Below are 15,942 nucleotides of genomic sequence, written 5' to 3'. Positions count from 1 at the left end.
GTATTCATTTAATCTTGAAAGATTAAATGAATTTAATCTTGATTTAAATCAGTTGATGCATTAGGACTTTTATTATTTTTTGTGTATTTGCCTTATTCGTTGGTGTCTTCTAAATATTCTTGGGCAAAGTGGATTAACTCTTCTAAGTAACCATGTTTAAAGATATTGGAATCGATATTTTGATTAAATTTTTAGACATGTCAACGAAAACTGGTAATGATTTTAGTTTACAACTGAGTTTGATGGAAGTAAGGCAAGACCAAAAAATGTATTCTCTCTATTTTAAACGTGGCCCCCACAAGGGTGGCGCTACCAGGGCTTCATCATTCTCATCATTTTTTTTTCACGCTATGAATTCAATATAGAAGGACCCGTGAAAAGTCTGATCCCTGAGCCCACCAAAGATCCCATCCTACGGGCTCTGATCTAGTATGTGGATGGCAATGACTGTAGACAGCAGTTTTCGTATTCTGGAAGAATCAGCCCCTTCCCCTCCAGTACTAGTTGGAAGTAGTTTCTAGGAAAACAAGTATACAGTAGTCTCTCGATAATCCGGCCATGCGTTTGTCCGGCCGTCCAGTAATCCGGCGTTTTGAGGCGGATTTTCTTCGAACATAGAAGAAGAAAGTGTGAAGTGTGCGGAAGTTTACAGTATTTAAATGGGCTTTTTCAATTAACTTCCACTAATTCGGCAATTTCGGTAATTCGGCACACCTTGATCGGATATGCACAGGATTACCAAGAGTGATATTGCAGTAGTATGAAGATCAAAAGTAGTTTTGAAATCAGTGACTAACCAAAAATAATTGATTTTGTAAATCAACGACGAGATTCAAGTGAAGAAATTTAAATATTTTACAAATATGCTCAGCATATTTAACTGTTACTTCCATATTGACAGCCTTAATATCTTTTTTAATCCATCCATTCCTATATTTATTTACATCTAGGGAATTGGTGCGTGAAATTAATAAAATATATTTTTATAGCGATGATATATTTTTTACTGCGTATGACGAATCAAATTCGCAGGGCCAGTGCATTGTTAGGTCTTCCTGATTCATTTATTAAATCATTAAAGTAAAAAATTACATTTTTAAATTTCAGATTGAAAGCCTCCATTTTTTCCTGACGATTTGGGTGATGCGATGAGGATCGTACTTCAATTCACGTCGCTCGAAACACCACTCACTCGCTCGGCAATCGTGCCGTTGGCGGCCCCCAACACATTTATGTACTGAGAAGTGAGTGAGAGGGAAAGAAAAATCGTTACTCGCTCGCCGAGGAATCGCTCCGTGTGCGGAGGCAACACCTTCTAGAAGAGCAACTCTTCTTTAGAAGGTGTTGGCGGAGGCTCCATATTTTTTTTTTTAGCGGACTACTCCACACACACACAGTTGATTCGAATTTCAAATAAATAATTATTTTATGATACGAATCACAATCCAGTTATCTAAACATCAGTAAATCTACTGTAAGAGTTGGAAATGTTTACCATAATTTTTATAACGATTCAAAAGTTTAAATTGCCAAAACCTCAAAACTGGACTTGGTGACTTCTTCTTGAACGCCGACGATATGGCGTGCATTTGAAAATATTCTATTTTTTTTTTAAATTCTTTTTGAATGACACAATCGTGTTATGTAATATTGCTTTTGTGGTTCAGTTCATGAATGCTAGCTTACCAATAAAAATAGTTTGAAATCACGTAATTTTATTATATATCATTTTTATTCCGCACATTTAGCACAAATCTCCCATATTTTTTGGAAAATCTTTCACATATTTTATATGGCCATATAAGTATAATTTAAACCTAGATATAACGATAATCTAGGACTAAGAAAAATATTGTTGTAGAGGGATTATTGTTATATCGAGTATCGTTGCAGCGAGGTTTCACTGTAAATTTATAACTATGATTTATAACTATAATAAATAATATCCATAAAAAATATATCAAATATATTTTTTTTCTTCGACTGCTGGCTGAAATAACCATGTTGTTAAGGGTACTGAACTAATTGTTTCGGATTCTTTTTTTTTTCTCTCATTGCGCTTTTGCGCACCACTTATTATATAAGTGGTGACTTATATAATTCACTTCATGAATATCAAGTAGAAATAACTTAAATATTTGTCAGCGTTACATATGCCCAAAAAGAGTTATCCCCAAAAAAATCTGATAAAGAAGAGGGAACGATGATCATCTCGGAACAATATGCCCAGAAGAATGATGAAAGGGTCCCGCCGTTGTTGTTAACAGATTATGGGAAAGCGTTAACGCGGGACCTAAAATAACCTTTGTAGAAAGGATTTTGAAGCAAGGGATTAAATTATCCTGTAAGTCTAAATGTGATTACAATAAAGTCTCATATTATTTAAAGTTGAAAAGAGTGAAATACTATACAATTTTCTGATTAGACAAGAGAAGAATCTGAAAGTGGTCATTAAAAAATTGGATAAAATAAATTTAGCAATAAGGATCCTAATCCTCAAGGAATTAGGATTCGATGTTGGAATTCCTGTAAGCTTCGGACCGCTCAGGGAATGTGGCAGAGTTAAAATCCCCATTCCCCTTTGGTTAGTGGAATTACCAAGGCTACCTAGAAGCCGGGAGATTTTTGAACTCCAGACTTGTTAAATTACTGGAGGATTGTAGTGGAACCCTATAGGGGCAGGGAGGAAGGTGCCCCAAATGTTACCGATGCCAGATGTGATCCCAAACGGCAAAATACTGCTTTCGACACCCCAAATGCGTCAAATGTGCAGGCCCACATCAGTCAGCTGATTGTGAGACGGTAAGGGGAAGAGACCCTGCAAAATGTGTAAACTGTGGAGGCCCCCACATGGCGAATTATGGAGTGTGCCAAGGGCCTCAGTGATGAAAAATCGAAAGGCCCCCAAAGAGGGACTACTTGGCCTAAGGATGGAAGCAATATGAATACACTGAGCCAGAAGGGTGCCTTGGTCATGGAAATAGAAGAGGTGGCCTTGAATGAGAGGTTTGGCGATATAATTATTGGAAATAGTAAATTAAAAAATGGAGTTGAGAAAGGGAAAAAAGTGGGAAGAGTAACTGGAAAACAAATTTTCGTAGAGAGGTTTCTGGATTGAATAATTGCAATTCTGAACAGAGTGTTGTTACAGGGGCTGGGTCGGGCTCGGCCATGTAGTAGAAAAATTAATGAAGTCAATAAGAATATAATGAAGAAAATTTCTGAAATAGATGAGGAGGAAATTAATGTACCAATAAAAAAAAAAAACTTCAATTGATGGTAACAAGTATTATGGAAATGAGAAAGGCAAAAACTAGTGCAGAGAAAATTAAATTTTTTATAGAGAAGTTTTTAGATCAAGCACAGGAGATTTTTACGAAGGCCCTTAGAGCTGGATAGTTAGGAAAAAGGGAAGGTGTAAATAGTTTAATTAGATTTTTATTTCTTTCTTTTGTATCTTTGTATAATAAAAGACAAGGCTATTGCCGTTACTTTTATATTGGCCCTGAGGGGGGGGGGGCCTTGAAGTGAGGGGCCCTGAGAGATTGAAAACTGATTTCGGATTTAAAATTTTTAGATTAATGTTTTTATTCAGTATGGGAATTATTTGTCCCTCCTGATCGAATGCCGACTGCGAAAAATGGGACTATTTATATTGTTGGCTTCAACATGCCAAAAATGGTGATAGAAAAGGCCTATTCCGATTTCCTGAGTGTCTATCGAGTCTGCTCCCAAAATGCCTTCTTCCCTAAGTGCTGACATCACGTCGGAATGTTGCGTTTTCGTCCAATCTCAATTTTGTCAAAAATTTTCTTTCCCCTCACTGACACACGCTTACATAACATACATACATGCACAGTTTTGTCTTGCTTTTTCATATGCTCACAAGAGCAGTTTTTAGGTTGGCTATTTTCCCCTAAAGGGCAAGGTACCAACGATAAACTTTAATTCTGGTCTGGTCTGAATGCACCATTCCACATGGTTTTTTTTTAAAATTCAACAAAAAATCAAATAATCCCCCGCACGTCATAAGGGACAGTCACATAATTTTTTGCACATGAACGGAAATACTGTCTAGCCGATCCGACCCCAACATGGCGAGGTCAAAGAAAGCACCTTAGGGAACACGGACCCAGACTGTTCAATCAACTAAAGAGGGACATAACATCAACTAAAGATACAGTCGAATACCGTTTTAACGAATACCGTTATAGCGAAAATCTCGTTTTAACGAGCACTTTTCTAATCTCACAAATAAGTTTACATAGGAACAATGCTAGGTAACCTGGAATTCCATTATAACGATTTCGTTTTAACGAAGTGATTCCTCCGGTCTCTTGGCGTTCGTTATAACGGGATTCGACTGTATTTTCAAATCAGCTCAGAGGGAGAAGAAAACTTTTTCAATTGAATTTATACTTTTTTCATATAATTTTTGAGATTTTATGAAATTTTTTTTCCCAAAAGGTTTTTTTTCATTCGAAGAGATAGACTAGAGCGTATTTGTATGTATATTTTTGAATATGTGTTGTATTCAGGGAAAATAAGAGTAAAAAATGTTTATGCCATTTGTATTGGGCTAGTAATTACTAGCTATTAATCATCCCTGTTGATGACATTACACGAGACACATTAGGTCTTATGCTTTCGTATCAATTCTTTATTTATTTCTTATTCGTCTGGTTCTTATTTTTCTTTTTGGCTTTTTGGTTGAATTTTGATTTTTCTTTATTATTTACGTTAGAGTAGGCTGACCATATTTCGTTGAGAAAAATACAGGAAATTGAGCTTCGAAATACGGGAAAATACGGGACATTGCCAATTACCGTCAAAAATGGTACCAAAAGTAAGCAAAGTCACCAGCTCATGCTAAAACAAGATAAGTCGCCAATCGCGGAAAACAAGCGCCACTTCAAATTTCAGTGAATTAAAAAGAAAAAGCAACAAATGTTTGAGATGAATATTCTTATTTGTAGTCGTAATTATCGTAATGCAATTTCTGAGTTAGAAAGATAATTATAATCGTTGATTTGAAGAATAAATAGTCAAGTTGGCTCCGTTGAAAATACGTGAAAAACCGGGCCATTTTTGCAAAAAAGTAGATGGAAAAAAAAAAAAACCGGGACTGTCCCGGGAAATACGGGACATATGGTCATTTTAGGTATGTAGGTTTCTTGAACATGCGATCGAAACCTTTGGGTTGCTTTAATTTTGATGCCCACTGTCTTCACGGGATCTAATCATCCACGTAACTAATCAAAGGGAGAAATGAAAAAAAACATAGACATAATTACTACATTGAGATTAGTAATAATTCCGGTAATTATTCGTCGGTTGTTTGTTTTTAAAATCAGATTTGATTTTATTTTCCCTGGTGAAGTTTTCAGCTGCGAGCTGCTACATGTAGAAGTAACGTATGTCAACGCCGTCATGACCATGATCTTTTAGTTGTGAGGGAAAATGTAAACAAGTGGTTTTTGCGATTTCTCAACCACGTTGCTTAATTGCGTCTTTTCTATATTTTTTCCTTGTTTGTTTATCCCTAATCATTTTTTGTATGTGAGTTTTCTCATTTTCATTTAATTTTCTTTTTAGACTGAGACTATTCATCTCTTTTAAACTGTTGATTGATGTTATATACCGCACATTCAAAATTTTAAAATTTCAATCAATAAATTGCAATTTATTTTTGTATCCACAGTTGCAGCTATCATCAGAAGTAATGAGCGCTAATTCTTCTCGTTCGAAGAGCTCTGAGTTTTGCTCTTCGGAACAGTTACGTTCGATTTTTAGAAGAGCAGATTTGGATCCTCATGGTCCTTTGGATTCTCGCTCATCACCCATATCTGTATCTCCGAAGGTAGAATCTGAGCGGGATGAAGCCAAATCTCCGCCATCAATATTGAAAAGCACTTCCCTGCCAAAAATAGAATCAGACTGTAAGGAATCTAAAGTTTTGGTTCTGTATACTGGCGGAACCATTGGAATGTTGAGAACCTGTGATGGAGGTGAGGAAATTTTCTAATTTTGAATTCACATAAACTATGATTCTGTAAGCAAGGTTATGGTGATTTTGGCAATTTTTTTGTCACCTATAGATTACCTGGCACAGTATCTACGCTTTAAGCGAATAACGGATATTTAGAAGTGTCATGAGTTTGATACCAGATTTGTTTTTGTTACAAACATTGGAACAGCCATAGTATAATCCCTTATTTCTTTGGTGACTTTTTTTGATGATTTCCTTTTTAACCTGTTGGCGCTTTTCTTCCTGGTCAGTGATGGTCAGCCATTTTCTTCTGTTGATGTTTTTTTTCTGCTGGCTTATTATTCTTCCTTCAGCTTGCTATTTCATTTTTTGTTATTGCTTATCACAAAGCCGGAACTAGAGGGGGAGGGCTAACTGCCTTGGGCGGCAGTTTTAAGTGGGAACAGAGAACACCACTATAAAATTATCAAATTTTTAAGTTGTACTGGTGGCAAAATTATATTTGCCCCGGGTGGTATAAATCTGGTCGAACCTTGATTTAAGAAATCAGAAAAAGTTGACAATTTTATTCATTAAATCAAGGAGAAATAATTAAATTTGATTCAAATTGATCAGAAGCATAAACACACTAGGAATGACAAATTTTGAAAGCTACTCACTTTGCGGGTTGCTGTTACAACTTATTTCAGACAAAAATTTAATCAACTTAAGAATAAAGATAGGGCACATGAAAAAATTGCTCAATAGAAATTTTGTTCAACATTTTTTTATCAAATTCTGTCGAAATCGTATTCGAAAAACATTTTCTCTTCAGATGATGCACTATTCTTTACTTGTCAAGACAGAGCACTGACTTTTGAAGTAACTATTTTTTTACTGAAATCTAAACTTTTTCGGACAGCACAATGATTTATAGTATTGGTATTTCATCGATTGCTGAAACCTTCCCACATGCATTTTTAATGGCTTTATTACCTCCTTTACTCAAAAAGAATAGTTTCCTCCTGCCCTTTTTTATTTGTCTTTAAAGAAGAGCTGAAATTCAATTCCTGGGAAGTCAAATCTTCAGATTCTGCTTTTGGGTGACAGAAATAAGAAAAAAATGCTTTGGGTGGTTCAAATAATATTAGTTATATCGAGGTTTTTATTCATTAAATGGAGGTGGGGTTTGACTGTATTTCTATTTTAATTAATTGTAACTAGACACTGTGATTTAAATTTCGCAATCATGTTTTTATTGAACCCAGAGAGATTTTTTTGTCCTGGCTGTTGCATTATTTAAAAGAGTCCAGGTTTATATTTATATCCCAGAGAATATTTATTTATATATCAGAGGGATGATTGCATATGATTATTGCTTTTTGTTATTCTCAATCTCCTATATAGTCTTAGAAATGTTATTGTTTTGGTTGTTCGTTTTTCATACTCATTTTTTTTGCTTTAAAAGTCATGGTGTTATCCCTTTTTGGCAATTTTTTTCTTTGGCAAGAAAGACATCTAAAAGCATGACTTTATTTCACTCTTGGCAACTTCTTGTCATGCTTTCTGACGTTTTTCTCGCCTAAGAAATAAATCGTTAAAAAGGAATTATACAATTCGCAATACATGCCGCTGTGGTGGTCGAGTGGTTATAGTGCCGGACTCGTGATGCGAGGATCCGGGTTCGAACCCCACAGTGGTGGTCGGCTGAAGTTGGTTTTCTGTGGTTCCCAACTTCAAGGCGTAAATGCGAGCCGATCTCCCCGTTAAAAAGTCTCGCCACAGAGAGCAACAGTCCTACAACGGTAAATCATTCAACCATAACATTTCACTCATAGTTAGTAAAACTGGGGGCAGATGATAGCACTACACATAACAAGCATTACACAGAAACAAACTTTACGTCAGGTTGCACTACACGTACACGCACATTCCCGCATGTACCGATTCGTTGGGGGGTTCCGCGGGGGGGGGGGGTTCATGTGTGGTGTAGCAGTAGTAGGTAGGGGCTCGGGGATCCATGATGTTCTTGAGTCAGCCACCTCGTTGGGCAATTTGCCTGTTGTGGCGTTGTATTTGTATTTGTATAATAGCTGTTCCGAAACTTTCCGGACGTGAAGGTACAACAGGACCATAGAGAAAGATTACTACTGCAGGGAAGCCCACTCTGATGAGTTAGTGCACGTACCTCTCTGTGACTTAAAAAAGAAGAAAGTGTCGAGCGCTGCAGTTCGAAATCTGCAATAATTATAATTAGCGCTTGTGTGCTGTGCTGAAAATGACTGTGGCTCGGCGAAAAATTATGAAATGATCATTAGATAATCCTTGTGCTTCGTCTTTTTTAAAATTCTTCATTGGTGACAAAAATGATTTTCAAGAGAGAGCGTGCTATCCTTATCTATTTTAGCGCCATTTCCAATTTTTATTATCATTGTAGGTCAGACTATAATTCTGTAATTGGGGTCATCACCAAGCTGGTGAATTTTTTTTATCGCTGACATGTGATACATGGCTATATATAGTAGCTGTATTGGATTAGCTCTATGTGAAGTCATCAACTCAGAATGGACTTGTCACAAAAAATGCAACGATTGGCGAGACTGTGATGTCACTCGAAAGAGTCACGTTTTTAATATATTTAATTTGATATATGTATATATATCAGCAGGGGTCTGTCCGACCCTTCACAAAATTTCGGGGCAGGAAAACGGACCCTTCACAAAATTCCGGGGCAGGAAAACGGACCCTTCACAAAATTCGGGGCTAAAAAACGGACCCTTCATAAAATTCCGGGGCTAAAAAACGGGCCCTTCACAAAATTCCGGAAAACGAACCCTTCAAGAAAATTACGTCATAAAAAACGAACTTTTGAGACTGCTGTGCAACAAAATTCTTATCAGTTATGACCCTAGTAGCAGGGTTGGTAAAAAACCCGGTTTTTTTTTAAAAAAACCAAAAAACCGGGTTTTTTTGGTTTAAACCAGGTTTTTTTGGTTTAAACCGGTTTTTTTGTTTTAAATAGTATTAACATTAAAAACAATAAAATTTCTGAAAAATCATTCAAACTTCCAATAATTAACAAAAATAAAATGTTTATTAATGAAATTAACACTATTCCCATGCTAATTAATCAATAAATATTTATTACATTTTAACAAAAACCAACTTTTGCAATTTAATTATTTTTTTGCTTAACTCAATGGGTTACTGTGTGTTTGAAAATTCTTTCAATGTTATTATTAATCATATAATATATAAAGGTTTTTCTCCAGTTACTTTCAGCATACTTAATTAGGAAGCTATTTTGCAAAAAGCAATAAAAATTAGGTGAATATAATGTATTTAATGAAGCATAAATAATGCAGATTAATTAGCAATGATTTACGATATACGGGGTGGTTATAACCAAGGTTCTGATTTCAGAACACTGTAAAAAAAGAACGATTGTCAGAATGACTTGAAAATTGACATGAATATTCCTGAAAAAATTCAATTTTATTTGATAAAGGGGAAAAAGATAATTAAAAATGTAAAATTAACGACATCATCCAACATGCGGGAAATTTGCCCGCAGAATGGAAACGATAGCCAGTCACGGCAAAATGATAACTTAATTATAGCATTTCACGATTTCATAATTCATGGAAACATCACAAAAAACAAAGTAATTGAACAAATAACTACAACTTACTTAAGAAATGTTAAATATGTTGTCCACCGCGTGTTCTTACTATGAGGTTGAAAGCACAAAAATTCTTGTTCAACAGCGAAATCGGAGTATGCCACGGTCATAATGTGGATGTTCTTGCAATTCAGCTTTATTAAACCACTTAATCTGACCACTGTTTATAACATTTTGAGGTCCCCCACAGCCAGGAGTTGCAAGGGTTGAGGTGCATCCTGTCAAAATGGGTCTTCTGCAGCTGCTTTGCTGGTATTGCAATGTGCATCTTGATAGAAGTTCTATCACACACTGATGCTGTGGAAGTGCCGAAATGATGTGGTTGCACAAAATAGATTATACTGTGGGCCAAGTACAGCATCGTCTACTTGCACATTTTGCACCTTTTTTTTTGCGAAAGAAACTTCCATTGCTTCAGGAGTATCCATGCAAATTTTCAAGTCATTCTGATCAGTACTTATTGTATAGTTTTGGAATCAAAACTTAAAATATAATCACCCAGTATATAGCTGATTATTTTTCAAAAATCTGTTACTACTATACAGTAGAACCTTGATTAACTGGGCTTAACAGTGTGTGTGTGTGTGTGTGTGAGAAAGTATAAAAAAAACAACTATTGAATATTAAGACTGGGAGATATACAGTAGGAGATGTGCTACTTCTTATGGGAAAGAAAATGAAAATGTATGTGAGGTAATGTAACCACTAGTACACTAGTCTTTGTACTTTAAGGACAGCTGGTGTCTTTATTGGATTATAGGACCACCTGCCCCTAGCATGATGGTGTCACTACTGTAGCTGCTTCTTTGTGAAGGGGGGAAAAAACCCTGTGAGATAATACACCACTACATTTAGATGTGTGATGCAATCCTTATTCATGAATTTGCTAAAGATAGAGCATCAGAATGTAGCCAAAGGGTAGAAAATGTTGTAAGAATGAGAAATTTTGGCTTTTGTATATAACTTTAAATAACTAAGATACTTCATATGAAAAATATATATATTCTGGCCACTTTTATGAGACTTTTTGAAAAAAACCACTTATAAAATCTTATGTCATTTAAAGATATACGATCAGAATGTACCCAAGGATATAAAATGTGGTAAAAATGAAACATTTTGGCTAATAATGAACCAATATGATATTTTTCAAGGAAAAAAATTATATTTAGGCAACTTTTATTTGATTTTTTGAAAAAAACCGAAGTGGTTTTTTTAAAAAAACCACTTGGTTAAAACCAAGGTTTAAACCAAACAACCCTGCCTAGTAGTAATAGAAAGTCATTGATCTTTTTTTTAAAGCATGCATTGTTGGCCCAACACCACCACCCCTCCCCCATAGATGAGTAATCTTATCTATAGAAGTTGTTGGTTGAATACCTGAAAACATGACCTTGAGAAGGCTTTGCTTGTTTCTAGGCTTCCTGTTAGAACATCCCGCTGGTTGACCACGGATTAACCGCGTCCGATATTTTATCGCACAACCTATGCCATTATACAAACGCTTTAGCCCAGCACTTCTCCTTAAATGGTCTTTGAATTACAACCTCTTGTTAGTCATAAAATCGGCGTAGTTGATGCTTATTGTAGAATTGGATTTTTTGTGCATGTTTTTTTTTTCCTGTATGCGCTTTCATTTTTGAAAATTTAATATGAAGCGTGGTCAACCACCAACAGGTGGAAATTCAAGGAATAGTGATTACTACATTAAAAAAATATGGCCAACTGACGTTCGGGGATGCAGCTCCATAACATAGTTTTTTAAACGAGGATCTGAAAACGTTACCAAAAAGACGTCAGATACAGATAATTCCAATTGCGCTAACCTGGAAAAAATTACTGAAACATTGCTTCCTTCATCGGTTTCGAACCACCCTGTCGAAACCTTGGAAACGGCGCGATACATTACCGATTTATCGGATGCACGGAAAGACATTACCGATTTATCAGAAGCGCTGAAAAATATTACCGATTTATCGGAAGCGCCAAAAGACATTTTGGATTCTTCAAAAGACATTGCCGATTCGTCGGAAGCAGCGGAAGAGATGACCGATTTATCGGAAGTGGCGGAAGACAATTCCGTTTCTTCGAAAGACATTACCGATTCGTCGGAAGCGGTGGAAGATATTGCTGATTTATCAGAAGCGCTGAAAGATGCTATGAATTTGTCGGTAGAACCGGATTTTAAGAAAGTTTCATCTACAGAAACTAGAAAAATGGGACCAAAAGTGCCGAATTTGTTGAACATCGCATGTTTTGAGAAGCTTCACAGTTGGCTATGTTACAGCATTTCTGCATCTGGCTTTCTTTGCAAAATATGTTCTACATTTTTTGATAAGGGACCCTGGATTGACCAAGGGGTGCAATTTGGTGATCACCCAACACGATGCGTCAACAAGCATATATATAGCCAGAAACACAAACAAGCTGTGAGTTCATCAGAAACTGTATCCAAAAATCCCTTGTATTTGTTTACAGATAAAACTGAAATTGCTGTGCAGAAGACTAAGGAAAAAAATGTGAAAGTTTTAACAAAATATATAAAAATTTTGTACTTCATGATAAAAAAAAATGGGCAGTTTCCGATAATTTTTCTTCTGTAGTTAAGTTCATTGGTGAGGATCTTGGTGACAAAGAAATAGAATGCTATCTTGCTACATGCGGCAAGAATGCCACCTATCTATCAAATGTGTCAGTAGACAATCTTACAGAGGCAATATCTTTGTATTTAGGGAGGAAAACTTTGACGACTTTGCAAGTAGCCACTTACTTTACATTGATAGCTGATGAGGCAACTGACGAAGCACAAAGAACACAGTTGGGTTTAATAGTGCGTTACAAGATAGCTGGAAGTCTGCTCAGAGAAGAGTTCCTCAGTCTTGTGAACCTAACTGCGACAAATGCAGAATCTGTTACATCTGCCATCGAGAAGTTGTTGATAGCAAAAGCGATTCCAATCACTAACTTACTGTTTTTAGCTTTGGATGGAACTAATGTGATGAGTGGAGAAATATCAGGTGTACATAGACGTATACGACACTTGGCACCTCATTCTATTCATGTCAACTGCAGAAATCATCGACTAGCTTTAGTTTTTGTACATTTGATAAAAAAATATCCCATTCTACAGGCTGTGGATGCCATTCTCATAAGCTTATGGAAGCTTTTTCACTACAGCCCAAAGAAACAGCAAGTGTTTTTAGATATTCAGCAAAATGTGTATGGTGTAGATGTTTTGAAAATGTTGAGTGTTTCGGTTACGCGGTGGTTATCTCATGGACTTGCATGCCAACGAGTGATTGATAGGTTCTAACAGTTGATTGAAACGCTCGATAATCTTTTCTCAGGAGCCTGAATTGAAGGTGATCAGAGAGCAACTTCTGAATACAGATGTTCTCCTATGTATTCTGTTCTTGGCTGACTTCCTCAAAGTTATAAACAGAGTTAGCTTGTGGCTTCAGTGCTCTACAATCATGTTTAGCTCTATTACTGCAAAGGTTCTAGTTGTTTGTCAGGAAATTGAAGTGCTTGCAAATGATTTACATACAGGGGAACACTTCAAGCAGTGTAAAGATCTGTTGTGCTTCTCCCAAGAATGCACTGAACTTAGTAGGAAAAAACGAAGCAAGAAAAAGTATGGAATGAGTGCAGACAGCATAATCCAGGAATTTAAGGAAAACTTTGTTCACAATTTTATTTGTGATTTTCAGGAAGAAATTTCGGCTGCATTTGGTGTGAAAAACAAAATATTAAATGCCTTTGCATTAATATTTTGTGTGAATGAAACTAAATTCGTTTGTGTGAAATGCAAAATATTTCACACAATGAATTTAGATTTAAAGACAGTGGAGACTCCTGAAGAATGCCTGGATATATTAGTGTCATTTTATGGTGGAGAGCAGCGAAATGAATTTCAGGGGACTGTGAAAATATCGGAACCCATACTTAATGCATCTGAAGGTATGATGGAAAAGAATGGGTTCGATAAAGAGATATCTCTTGCAAAATTGTATTTTGAGACACAAAAGAATAATGAAGCAAGTGCGTTTCTCAGAGAAGACAAGAAATGTGAGGCCAAAAAAACTGGAAAAAAAAATTTCTCCAAATGATGTTTTGACAATTCTGGAGAATGATGTAAGCATCTGGACTGCTTATCCTAATTTAATGAGGTTATTATCATTATGCACTATCATACCTTCATCAACAGCATCTGTCGAGAGACTTTTTTCTCAAATGAACGTGTACCGATTTAAGATCAAAATTGCCACTAACCACTCTCGACAGACATCTTCGGATCATACTCAATGGACCCGACAAGCTTACAGATATTGAATGCCTTTCAATCATTGATATTTTCAAATCGACTGGAAATAGACGTATAAAGATATGATTGTTGGTACGTTTTTATATTTTTTTGAAGATTTAGCAATTTTCACTTTTTAATTTGAAACTCAATTTGATTTCAAATTAACGTAAAATAAAGTTATGCAAAGACTACGACACACAGATTGTTTTTTTTTTTTGTATAAAGTAATTAATGTGAAGATGAGGTTGCTGTTTAATTAGTATTACTTTCACTGCTATTTTGAACGTTTTCACAAAAATAAGGTTCATTTTCACAAAAATAAGGTACATTTTCACAAAAATAAGGTACATTTTCACAAAAATATGGTACATTTTCACAAAAATATGGTACATTTTCACAAAAATATGGTACATTTTCACAAAAATATGGTACATTTTCACAAAAATATGGTACATTTTCACAAAAACAAAACCCTGTGTAAAAAGTCTGGACAGACTCCTGATCAGACTACTAGGTGAAGTGTTTAGGGGATTGTCCCCAAACGAGTAGACTAGGAAATGCCCACAGCTCTCACTTACTCTCACTATAGTGATTATCTTTATATTGATTCACAGAAGGCACAAATCATATCACTGTCATGATGCGGTAATCATTTTTTTCCTTCAAAATTCAAGGGAAAAAACTATAATATAGACGTAGGCCTATAGTTTTTCTCTCAACTTAAAAAAAAACGTAACTGCATTATGACCACAATATGATTTGTTTCTTGTGTGAGTCAATATAAAGGTAATGACTATAATCAGAACTGTGGCCACTTCCTACAGGCCTCGTAATGTTATTCTGATCTCCAGTGAAAAAAAAGATACGGTTTTACTATATTTCATTGCGTCAGATATGAATATTTACCTTTTAGTTTCTCTTGTGGTTGCTTGTGTTGGTTGCGTGTCGTGCTCGCGGTTTCGTAAGTGTTACTATTTTTACATTTGTAAACTCGATATTTTTGGTGTCATGGTGATTATGGAAATTTTTCTTGTTTGTTTGAATGTGAAGTTAAATCATTTTGAGACAGTTGTTCCGTAGAGCAGTTGCTCCGAAAATTTTTTTGAGATTGTTTAAAATGGCTTGTGATTAAATTTCTCTCTCACTTATCACAGCTAGTTTGTTAGCATAGCATGACTTTTTAACCTTAATTTTTAGTGTCTTGGCACTAAGTTAAGTTAGTCACTGGCTGTATGTTTTAGTAAATTAACAAGTCCTTGCTTAAGCCTGTTGCAGATGTTCACCTCAAATCATCTTTTTACGATGATCAATTGACCAATGGGACTGTTGGTGCTTATGATGGTTCTCTTAGTTGAATGGGAAAAAATGATGACAGAGGATTTGTTCCTATAAATAATCCAGTAAATTGTCAAATTCATCAATAGTGGGACTCCCTCTTGCCACACAGTCGATCATTTCACAGGGACTAAACTTCTTCATGTTGTGAAAGCTATTATGGTTTACCTCTTGCCTTCCTTCCTTCGTTGAGACCAGCCTCTTCCTAGTGAAATCAACTATTGTTTTCTCTCCCCATCCTTACTTTCTGGAGTGTTTGGCATGACGTCTTCTGATGAATCAATGATCCTTGAAAAATTGAGGAGTTCAACAAAACAAGTGGCCCAGTCATGGCCCCCACAGGGGGGGGGGGGGACTGACTGGGCTCCAGCCCTGCGGCCCGGGAGTCAGGGGGGCCCATAGAAAGGTCTTTCCGATTTTTTTTCTTTCAGATATGTTCCATAGGAAAATAGACAGGACTCTTTTATATCAGTCATATCAATTTCTAGTCATATGGACAGATATCTTGAACTACGTACCTTCTATTCTCATTGAAATTTTTTTTAACTATACACATGTACAAGTAAACGGAAAAAAAAACCAAACGGAAACGAAGAAAAGAACATTGCACAAGCCCCCCCCCCCCCCACTCTCGGATGGCACAAGGTTTCT

The 15,942-nt window shown here is 36.0% G+C and overlaps 1 protein-coding gene across 6 annotated transcripts in view; it reads left to right on the top strand.

Moving 5' to 3' along the window:
* The window catches only part of LOC149079909 (uncharacterized), a 161,959-nt gene that overhangs the window by 4,992 nt on the left and 141,025 nt on the right, over positions 1 to 15,942 (top strand). Inside the window, exons 1-2 of one of the 6 annotated variants that reach the window (XM_089238696.1) lie at positions 5,423 to 5,559; positions 5,702 to 6,008. The exons of 1 other annotated variant lie outside the window; for it this stretch is intronic. In XM_089238696.1, the coding sequence (XP_089094822.1) occupies positions 5,723 to 6,008 (286 nt within the window). In that variant the 5' untranslated portion in view covers positions 5,423 to 5,559; positions 5,702 to 5,722. Of the gene's footprint in view, positions 1 to 5,422; positions 5,560 to 5,701; positions 6,009 to 15,942 lie in introns of those variants that run through there. 4 more of the 6 variants (XM_089238699.1, XR_016193512.1, XM_089238698.1 and 1 more) reach the window with 4 other exon arrangements.

This window comes from Pholcus phalangioides, unplaced genomic scaffold, assembly GCF_987345545.1.
Source record: "Pholcus phalangioides strain wild (caught in Gottingen) unplaced genomic scaffold, Ppha-v1.0 ptg000011l_1, whole genome shotgun sequence".
Taxonomy (NCBI): domain Eukaryota; kingdom Metazoa; phylum Arthropoda; class Arachnida; order Araneae; family Pholcidae; genus Pholcus; species Pholcus phalangioides.
Note: the sequence above shows the minus strand (reverse complement) of the source record. Positions and strands in the feature narration are given on the sequence as shown.